The 11,746-nt window shown below is 39.0% G+C and overlaps 1 protein-coding gene across 1 annotated transcript in view; it reads right to left on the bottom strand.

Moving 5' to 3' along the window:
* Positions 1–299: 299 nt before the first annotated feature.
* Positions 300–11,746, bottom strand: part of DTHD1 (death domain containing 1) — a 62,649-nt gene continuing 51,202 nt past the window's right edge. The window contains exons 9-10 of the mRNA XM_063108817.1: positions 5,209–5,266; positions 300–622 (exon numbers count right to left, since the gene is read on the bottom strand). Coding sequence (XP_062964887.1) covers positions 300–622; positions 5,209–5,266 — 381 coding nt within the window. The remainder of the gene's footprint in view (positions 623–5,208; positions 5,267–11,746) is intronic.

Raw genomic sequence — 11,746 nt, 5'->3', positions numbered from 1 at the left:
CCTCAGCTATTAAAACGTAAACAGGGCAAACTCTATTGCAGATGCAGTTGAGCCTGGTGGAACTCAAGGTGGTTATGATTACAGGACATACATCACTCGACCACCAAGGCGCGGTCACACCCACGAATGCCTTTTGTTGTCTTCTCCGTTTGTCTTATTAATTTCTCAAAAGCACATCTATCACATAGACTCACTTCAAACAATGTTACTTGGAAACTGCTAGGAAAATATGGACAGAAACAATCTCAAAAACCCACCATGAGCCAATTTCTAGGGTAAAAGGGAGAGCCATCCAGCTTCTACTCAGCTGCCATATCAAACCACGGCTGTGGTTCACTGAACACTTTATTTTCCCACTTGAATTTGAGCTCTTCTGCAAGATCACTCCTGCCAATCTTGCGGAGATGCCGAGCCAGAAGGCGAGGTTTGTCAGTAGAAGTTGGGAGCGATTTTTTCCAGAAGCAAAGAAGTTCATGGATCTGTTCTGTGAGATCATCAGGGTTCTTGAGTTTGATGAGCTGAACGGTGCTGCGGTGCAGAGGGAGGGATGAAGAAAGAGATTTGGCGTTTTCTTCTGAGAGCTCCTCTGCCAGCCAGTGGAGCAAGTTGTCCCAGAGGGCTTCTGTCAGGCACATATGGAACACACAGTGTTAGGGCCGTTTCTTGCTTTCTTAGTGGCTGAGCTGATCTAACCCTCCACACCTGTCTATAGGAAATCTATCTGCTTTCTAGGTTGGCCCCTGAGCAGTAGAGAAACATAAGACCGCCCAGGAGGATAGTTGAGAGCCCTTGAATCCCTGCCATTGCTGGAGTCATCTTCTGAGGGGACCAGCTATTGCAAAGGGTTAGAAATGCTTCTGAGGGATACCTGTACTCCAATGTTTATTGCAGCACTATTTACAATAGCCAAGAGTTGGAACCAGCCAAAATGTCCATCATCAGATGAGTGGATAAATAAAATGTGGTATATCTACACAATGGAATACTACTCTGCTATGAAAAAGAATGAAATACTATCATTCACAACAACGTGGATGGACTTAGAAAAAATTATATTAAGTGAAATAAGTCAGGCACAGAAAGAGAAATACCACATGTTCTCACTTATTTGTGGGAGCTAAAAATAAATAAATAAATAAATATACAAGCAAATGGGAGGGTTGGGGAAGAAGACACAACAACCACAATAATTCCTTGAACTTGTTAAGACAAGTGAACAGATATGATGTTGATGGGTGGGGTGGGGAGAGGGAGGGGGGAAAGAGGAATCGGTAAAGGGACACGAAAATCAACTATATTGTATATTGATAAATTAAAATTTTAAAAAATGAAAAATAAATAAATAAAATAAATGCTCTGAACTTTTAATGTACCTGAAAACGAGGAGAACTTGTTAAGATGGTTTTTAGGCCCCACACCACATAGTTTCATTGAGTAGGACTAGGGTGGGGACAAAATTTGGCATTTTTAACAAGCTCCCAGAAGATGCTGATACTGGGATCCCCAACCATACTTTGAGTAGCATTGTGTTAAAGAATATTTTTTAGATTCAAAAAGATATTTCCCTTTATTAGTATTAATGTGATGCATAAATTATACAGCAGCTAGCCAGTCTTCGCACACCCACCCAACTACACACACACACACACACCAACACACACACACACACACACACACACTCACCAAGATCCACTACCCAAAGAGCAGTTCTGTGGAAAGTCTTTTACACCAACATTTCTACTGGTCTTTGGAACTATTTAAACCTGCAGACATCTCCTCTGAACATGTCCTGTATACCCAGCATAGCCCTTACCTTACTCTGCATGACTCCTTTCTACCTCCTGTTGTTATGGTTGTTATTGTATTTATTGTGTAATTTAGATCTATTACTCTGAGTAAAACCCCTAGGCCCTAGTTCTCTCCCCTTGCATATTCCAGCCCTCTCCTGCATCACAGCCACCTTCTTCAGCTCTCATGCTCACCCCTGCACCAGTTGCCCTGCTCTGGCGTTAGCCAAGAATTCCGTCTGCCCTGTTCTCAACTACTTCTTCCAATCTCATACTCCCATAAATTGCACTCTGATTTTACACTATAAAGCCACTTTTCTGTTAAAGCTACTTGGAAAAAGGTGCCAACACATCCTTGTTCTTCATTGTCAATTTCAAGCCAATGTTCTGCTACCACCATGCAATACATTCATTTTGATGTCCAGGGTCCCTGGGCAGGCCTTCCTCTTCCCATCCACATCATCTGTCTCCCACGGCTTCATCAGCAACCCTGTTGATAATCAGTCACACTTCCGACCACCCAGTATCTTAATCTTGTCAACTCTAGTAACCTGTCTCCTGACTCCAAAACAAAAACTGACTTTCATAGCCAATCCTCGTGTTTCATCATCGGACAAAATTATTCCTCCTCCATGGCCCCAGCGTCTCAGTGTTACTGCTGACCTCTACCTCCTAAATTTCCAAGGCTTCTATTCCTTTGCTCCTGCTTACTATGGTTCTTTGCTCCCATCACTAATAACAGTGATTCCTTTGATATCCCTCCTTCCCAGTCATTCAGTCACCCTTGCAGGGTCTCACATACCTCTGCACCCATGCTGCTCCAAATGTTCAGCTATATACATCAATGGTGGTCTTGCAACCACTTTGAAATATGTTATTCTCTTTGTCTTTTATTGTTCTCAATGTGTCAACATGAACTCTGCCTTACTCACACTGCTTTCAACTACTGGGCTGCCCAAGGTTATGAAAATAAGTTGAATGTGATCAACAAACACTGTGTTGCTTTACACCATTTGAGCCCTTTGTAGCTTACAAAACTATTTTTAAAATATTGTTTTTCCTAAACTTAATTTAAAATTTCCATAGCAATGACCAAGAACTTTTCTCCCATTCTTAAACCCCAATCTCACTCTCATTCTGTTTCACTTAGTCTGTGTATGTTTCCCCAACTTTATCCAAAGTCATTTGACCTGAGTTCTCATAACCTTGTTTTTATTTCAAAATCATTTTCTTGCAAAATCTCACTCCTTATTTTCTGGATTCTGTTCCCCACAGCGATTTTCATCAAATATTTTCCCTTCACACCTCTCCCTTAATCTCCTCCTCACCATGGGTTCCTTCCACGCTTCTTACAAACACTCAGATGTCCTCTTTCCTTGCTTCTGCTATGTCAAGCTACTGTGCTATTTCTTCCCTTCTCCTTACCATAAAATCTTTTACTGACTATGTAAACTTCAGGCTTTGAGTTCCTCACTATCAACTCACTACTGAAACCCTTGCTTTGGGGGCTCTATGCCTTCTTTTAAAGTCCTATTGATGCCTTTCTTTCAAATCTTCCTAGAGCCCACCAAATTACTACTTAAGCAACGGATTCTCAGCCTGCACCTTCCCTGACTCCCACGCAGCTCTGCACTCCTCTCCTTGGAGCCAGGCCTCCTCTGGTGCTCCTCCTCTCTTTCCTGCCCTTTGCCAACTCTCTTCCTCCTGATATTGCTGAATGAATGATTCCATGTCAGGCCTCTTCTATATTGGTCCTTTCTCTTCAATGAATTCATCACCTCGTACTGACTTAACCATCTCCTCTGTGTGAAATATCCAGATCTATTACATCTTTATCTCTTTGTTTTCCTAAATCCTGGTATAGCATTTGAAATATTCATATCCTAGTTGTCTTTACCAGTGTATACTGCAACCAATACAAAGGACATATTTCTAGAATCAAAATCATCAACTTTGGCCTTTTCTTTTATCCACCAGATCTTCCTTCACTCTAATGCTCCTATCTCAAAACATCTCAAATATTCCCCCTTCTTTCCAGCATTACTGACTCAATCTTAATTGTGTCCTACCTGTCTCTATTCTTGAGTAGGAACCAGGATTCTAACTCGTATCCCTGCTATTAGTTTGGACTCACTTTGGTCTTCCACACAAAAGAATAGAGAGAAGTTTGGGAAGTCTAATCTGATCTTATCTGTCTCATAATTTATAAAGCTCTTGTATGGTCTTCCTAAGCTCTTGTAGAAGACTAAACTTCTCAACTTGGCATTTTAAATGTTTCATAGTTTTAATGTTCTTACTCAGAATGTCTAACCTCATTTACCGTCATCCTTCCTGCAGCAGCTCTGATGACATTCGTTATGCAGGAAGATTTCTGTGGGGACCAATATCTCCTAACCTGTGTAACAACCTAAGACTTCCTAGTACATAGAAGAAGGGTCATTATACTCTTGTGCTCTCTGGTGGTTGTTAACAATGGCAGTGATTGTGTCTTTATTTAAACATCAAATTCTTCAAAAGTTAACATTATTTAAACTTGCTGAACTTTCATCTTTTTTTGTTTGTTTGTTTTGTTTTGTTTTCTACATTATCTGCTCTTTTAAAATAGTGTTATTGTCCTGGGAAGGATGTGTAATACTAGAGTCTATTCCCACCCTGCTCCTGATGTAGTTTAGTAAAGCCTATGCATTTTCTGTATGAATTCATAAGGGAAAACCCTGACCGGAATTCTGTGCCATCTATGGTACACCTGACAGACTAATCAAAACACACTTACTAATGTCTTTTGAAGATCAATAAATTATCATATTAGTAGCTATTAACATCCCAAAATGAATTGTTTCAAAGGTCAAAAGTGTCAAATTCTACCATGAAATCTGTGTCATTTTTATGTAACTGAATTATGCATAATCAAAACCAAATATTAAATGTTTCCCTTGTGGCTTTATACAAATATATACCTCTATTCTAAATCTATTGACCTTGAATGTTGGTTTGAACTGACCACACTTAAATATTTGCAACATTTTAAAACGAATTGTAGTTGTCTATTTACTGAACTAAGCAATTACTAGTTATCTGAGTAAAATAATTTTTAGTAAGGTTCATATTTATTGTAGATTTCAACACAACTTTAATTACATTCATATAAGGGTACTTCAAAAAGTTCTTGGAAAAATGGAATTAAAAGGTAATATGTATCTTTCTATGAACTCTTTGAAGTACGCTCATATTCAAGAATGCTATTTTGGTTTGTATGTACATGACTTCCCAAGGAAAATCCGCTTATTAAACTGATAAACTTAATGATTGTTTAAATTTGAAAGTCAGTTTCTCCATTCCTTTCATAAAAGGATTCACATCTACATATAATATAAGGGGAGGGGGGAAGCACTGTAATAAGGACAGAGAAAATATTCCTTACCTAAAGGATCTGTAGAAATTCTTTTGGTACTCTGTGGACGGTTGATTAATTTTTCATGCTATTGGGGGAAAGAATAAGCAGAATAAGCATAATAAGAACACACAAAATAAGCAGAAGAAACCATTAATTTGTAAACAAAATAAAAACAAAAATCCATCTGAACTTCACCCCTCCTTGAAAGAAGTACTGAATAGCATACCTTGCAAAATTAGATCTTGTATTTGTGCATGCACGATCAGCAATTGCTTTCCTAATACAAGACAAAGTATATTAACCCAAATCTTTCACCAAATTTAAATTGAAGAACACACATTTACATATTATAGCACTCATTAACTCTGAATGAACATTTTCTAACTAAAATTTAAAACTGTTCAAACCAACTAACAGAGCAAGCTGCCTCTACACTACAAACATGGTATTTTGTAAAATCTTCTGTAAGGCAAGCACCTTGCTTCAACACTCAGCCGGGTCCTGACACCTACTAGATACTCAAACATTTGTTCTTGTGAATGGATGAGTGAATGAATGTGCATACATGATGCTAAAAGCAGTCAAGTCATTGAGCAGATATTATTTTAAAACTAATGTTTATCAAGAAGTAATCATATATATAATCATTACTTTTCTACACTGTGAAGAGTTTGTTCACAGTTAATATGGGATAATGGAAGGAACACAGGAGATAAAGTAAAAACAGCTGGGTTCAGATACCTTTTGAGTGGCTTAGAAGTGTACTTTGAAGAATTTATTTATCTCCTCAGAATTAGCTCTGAAATATGTTTATTGAAGCCTACATCACAAAAACTGGTACGTAAATGTTCATAGTAGTTTTATTTGTCTTTGCCCAAAACTGGAAACAACTGAAAATGTTCTTCAACAGAGAAGTAGTTAACAAACTATGGTACATCCAAACCACAGGATTCTACTCAGTAATAAAAAGGTCAAATCACTGATATGTGCAACAACTTGTAAGAGCCTCAGAGCATTATGCTGAGTGAAAATTTCTAGTCTCAGACAGCCACATGTTCTGATTTCATTTACATCACATTCTTGAAATTACAGAATTATAAAGAGGTAGAGCAGTTGAGTGATTGCCTCAGGTTTGGGGGGGCAGGGTGGGAAGAGGGGAGGGTGACTATACAGAGGTAGCACAAAAAAAGATCTTTGTGGTGATGGAGTATTTCTGTGTCTCAAATGTGGTGGTGGATGCACAAATCTACACCTGATAAAATGGCACAGAGCTATACACATATATTGTATCAGTGTCAACCTCCTGTTTGATATTGTGCTGTGGTTATTTAACTGAGTGAAGAAATACATGAGACCTCTTAGTGCTATTTTTGCAACTTCCTGTGAATCTATAATTATTTCAACATAGGAGAAACACTTCAGGAAATAGGACTGGGCACAGACTTCATGAATACGACCCCAAAAGCACGGGCAACCAAAGGAAAAATAAACAAATGGGATTATATCAAACTAAAAAGCTTCTGCACAGCAAAAGAAACAATTAAAAGAGTAAAAAGACAACCAACAGAGTGGGAGAAAATATTTGCAAAATATACATCTGACAAAGGATTAATATCCAGAATATATAAGGAACTCAAACAACTTTACAAGAAGAAAACAAGCAACCCAATTAAAAAATGGGCAAAAGAGCTAAGTAGGCATTTCTCTAAGGAAGATATACAAATGGCCAACAGACATATGAAAAAATGCTCAACATCACTCAGCATCTGGGAAATGCAAATCAAAACCACATTGAGATACCATCTAACCCCAGTTAGGATGGCTAAAATCCAAAAGACTATGAACGATAAATGCTGGCGAGGCTGCGGAGAAAAAGGAACTCTCATACATTGTTGGTGGGACTGCAAAATGGTGCAGCCTCTATGGAAAATGGTATGGAGGTTCCTTAAACAATTGCAAATAGATCTACCATACGACCCAGCCATCCCACTGTTGGGAATATACCCAGAGGAATGGAAATCATCAAGTCGAAGGTATACCTGTTCCCCAATGTTCATCGCAGCACTCTTTACAATAGCCAAGAGTTGGAACCAGCCCAAATGCCCATCATCAGATGAGTGGATACGGAAAATGTGGTACATCTACACAATGGAATACTACTCAGCTATAAAAACGAATGAAATACTGCCATTTGCAACAACATGGATGGACCTTGAGAGAATTATATTAAGTGAAACAAGTCAGACACAGAAAGAGAAATACCACATGTTCTCACTTATTGGAGGGAGCTAAAAATTAATATATAAATTCACACACACACACACACACACAAACCGGGGGGGGGGAAGTAGATATAACAACCACAATTATTTGAAGTTGATACGACAAGCAAACAGAAAGGACATTGTTGGGCGGGAGGGGGGGAGGGAGAAGGGAGGGAGGTTTTGGTGATGGGGAGCAATAATCAGCTACAATGTATATCGACAAAATAAAATTTAAAAAAAAAAAAAACAACAATATTTTAAAAGCCTACTTCATAGCAGTGATAGAATGATGATGTAAGTGCTGTATGTTAATGCACAGCCCACTGGCTCCTAATGAGCACACAACACAAGATAGTTGACTGTGAATACCATATTTTGTAGGCATTCTTGTCATAGACATTTTATAAACATGGAAGCATATAAAACTTCCCCTGGGAAGTTTTAATTGGAAAGAATTAAGAAACACGGCATATATGCAAGTATATTCTACCATAGCACTGCAGAAGAAGTGCATATAATTTTCAAGGCATCAACTATATGTTTGAACGCCTCAAAAATTGAGAGAGAAATACCACTCTAAATAGTGCAGCAGATTGCGTCATTCCCATTCACAAGCACAGGGCATGGATTGAGCCTGGGACAAGACGTAGGCATTGGGTTTTTTCTTTTCTTTGTATCAGTACATTTCCCCCCTCAGTTGCTCTTTGTTTACAGATATCTCAGCATTTTGAAGCACTAAGTGTGGTTCTAGAGTTTAAATGTAGGTATTTTTCCACACACATGAAAATTCAAGTCAAGTGGTTCATCTGACACACAAGCACAGATGTGGTGTGTTGTGACAGCACAAGCGCTTTCAGAGTTCCCGGCACCATGTTGATCTCCCACATGACTTCTTCATTGGGGACTTTGAATGCTGCCTTATCTTCCCTTCCTTTTTTCGCACAATGCTTTTCTGTGTTCACCTTACACAGTACCTTTTGAACCTCACCGGTGCTCAAGGTTAGCCCCAAGCCAAGCAGGAGGCCTCCTCTCGTCCTTGGGCAGGCCCTCCTGCCACGGTTCCCAGCGTCCCCAGTGCAACTCCCAGGAAGTCTTTCATAGCAGGACCACCTCTAATTTTTCTCTACTTTCCTCTCCCTCCTTTTTCTAATCAAAAGGTGCCATTCTGTTCCATCTACTTGGTAAAGGGAGGTTTATTATTCCTCTCAAGTGACCTGTTCTTAATATCATACATCTTAATCATATTATCTTTTAATTTTATTTCTCTATGACATTTTCAAAATTCCCCTTGTATGTGAATTATCAACTGGCACTCTTTCAAATACATTTCAGTGGATGCATGGAAGAATGAAAGAAATGCCTTTTGTCCAAAAATGATGAAAATTTCCAATATCATTTTAGAACAAAAGTGAAATTCTGACTGCTTCTTATATACCTAATACTATAGAAATACAGTAATAATAATTTCTATTAGATAATTTTGCAAATTACCTCACAGGGATCACCCCAATGACCTAGTTTTGGTGCCCACTTCCTCATGTAGAAATTCCAGCTTCTGGCAAAATTTTCTCTAAATATTTCTGGCAGTTCTGTGGGCTTTCCTCTCTTGGTATCCGCACTGTTCCACCAGGTACCCCACGTGCTCAGCTGGGCCATGCAGTGCTCCACACTCCTGTGGACACAGCAGTTTCGCCCCCTGCATCTGTCACCATGTAGTACACCACGATGGTTTCCACTCATGGTGCACTTCTGCTCCCCAAACGCCACCTGGGCCCAGTTATTCGATATCTGTGGTTACCGCGGGCTTGCTCTGCTGCTGCCCCGCCACCACTCTGCTGCGTCTTGCCAGCAGTGATACCATTCGGACCTGCTCCATATGGAGCACTTGGTCTCTCCTGCTTCTCTCCCAAGCAAAGCAATTTTCCATTAGTGGCCACCCTAAGCCCTCCCGAGCTGTGTGGTAAAACGTGATGGAATGAAGAAAGTGGCTCCCTACCTGTCATGTTATGTGACATTGGAGTAATATTAAATGTGCCCTGATGTGCCACACCACTCAATAAAATAGGTCTTCCATGTTTTTAATTAAAACTTTTTCTCTTAGGACATAGTCATGCATCCAAGGGGCTGGACTGGGAGACAGATTTTACTAATAGGGACAGTGCTCCACTCTAAACACCTCCTGACCTCTGATGACTAGAGCTGTAAATACACAAATATATATACATAACAATATTATATTAGACATATTTATGTTATACATAATATATTTATCTTGTCATATTTAATATATATTTATGTATTTAATAAATTCATGTACTAAATATATAAAAATATGGTTTTTAGGTAAATTCATCCTGACACCCCCTGCAAATAGAAACCCGTCAAGTCATTTCCAGTTATTTCTGAGACACTGGTTAATTTCTTACCCCAGGAAGCACCTCAGCTTCCATGCAAATGACCTTCTAGGCTGGTTATTTCTCTGCACCCTTATCAGACATGTCTGAAACTCTCAGAATTGAACCTGCTTCAGAGTTATTTTAAAATTGCTTTCTTTTATCTCATCTGCCTTTTACAAAACAAACAAAAAAGTAAAAATAAAAATCAAGTGTGTGGAAGATGGGGAGCCCTTGCTGTTTTCCTCTCTGAGGGGTGAGAATGTCAAGGCTCGGCGGTGGTTAGGTCTTCTGGCTGAGACCCCAGAGTGAGGGAGGGGACAGGATCTGGAACCCAGGTGTGATTAGGCCTGCAGTTAATGTTTTCCCTAATACCGTACTTGATCCTGTGGGCTCTTAGATGAGACTGAGTTTAAACCATACTCTGCCAATTGCTGGCTCCTATGTCAATTCATGCCTTAGTTACCTGAACTTTAAAATCACCATCATTTTATCATCTACTTCCTAGGTTTGCTGTGAGCTTTAAATGAAATCAAATGTGTAACACACTTTAAAGGCAATGAAATCAAATAGCTTAGTTCATTTCTTGGCACACAGTGGGTGCTCAATAAGGTCACCTACTTGTTTTTATCACACAAACCTTGACAGAACTAGAGTGCCATTTTGCATGCAGAGAGGCTTTCTACACCCCACAAATTCCAATACGTGGACAATTGTCTAAAGATCCATCTATACTAAAGCTAATTCTGTTAAGTATAGCCACATGTGTAGCAAGACATGATCTGCGTGTTACTGTGACATAACAGCATTGCAGATGGCACCCTTCCCTGTGTGCTCACAGCAGACCTGGGTTCAGCCACTGCTGACCCTGTAGTCTCTCATACTTTGGCCTAGAAAGAAGCTCAGTGTCTCAATCTTGGCCTGGTCTTACCATCATTGAAATGTGCTTTCAGGGAGCTTTAGGGCGGTGCTGGCATTAATGAACATGTGCATGAAAACAAGAATGAAAAACAATACAGTGCAAAACAATCACCACTGTGGGTTGGCTTTAGGGCTGATTTGTTGGTGACCTAATGTCATCGTTATGCCTTCCCAGACTAAAAAAAATGAACATGGGTCACATTAGGGAGCGCAGCAAAGATGATGGAGTGAAATTCCTTCAGGGCTTACCACAAGAACCAGTGAAAGTCAGAGAAAAGGAAAGTCAGGAAAATTATAAATCCTTCCCACTACTTCACACACAGTTTGAAGTGCTAAGTGGAAACAATAAAATAAGTTAATATCTTTGAATCCTACAGCAATATTCTATTTTAAATTGTACCTTGGGTGGCCACTAATTTCAAGGGCACCTACAACATATTATTGCCATTTACAGATGTAGAAACAATAAGTTGTAGATTTTGTCCTCTTTAATTTCTACTGCCTACCAGTTCTTGGGGTCTCTACTGCAGAACCAGTCTTTGTGTAAAGTAGCATTCTAAGGACTTTCTGATACTTTTAGTACTATTTAGCATGGATGTCACATAGCATTAGAGCTAAACATCACTTTTATACAACAAACAAAAGAAAATTCTATGCTGTTACTTTTTATCATTTACCTTAAAACACTTGTGCATGAAAAGATTTTCACAATAATTATTATAATATCTTGTAACAACAACTCCTCCATCCAGTCATAACACCATACCCCGCCCAACCCCCCACACTTACTATAGACTTTTCTGGTAAATGATCATTTATTTTGTATTTAGGAGATATATAAGTAAAAGTGATATGACTAACAATAAACCAAGCAACTAAAAGTAATTAGTATTTTTCTGTGTATCTTTAGCATGGGTTTTTAGCAGAAACATTGCAGGTATCATAAGTAGATACTGGATTTCACTGCTTACTCCTCTCTGTATTTAT

The sequence above is a fragment of the Cynocephalus volans genome, chromosome 9 (genome assembly GCF_027409185.1).
Source record: "Cynocephalus volans isolate mCynVol1 chromosome 9, mCynVol1.pri, whole genome shotgun sequence".
Taxonomy (NCBI): domain Eukaryota; kingdom Metazoa; phylum Chordata; class Mammalia; order Dermoptera; family Cynocephalidae; genus Cynocephalus; species Cynocephalus volans.
The sequence above is the reverse complement of the archived record's forward strand: the minus strand, read 5'-3'. Positions and strand labels throughout refer to the sequence as shown.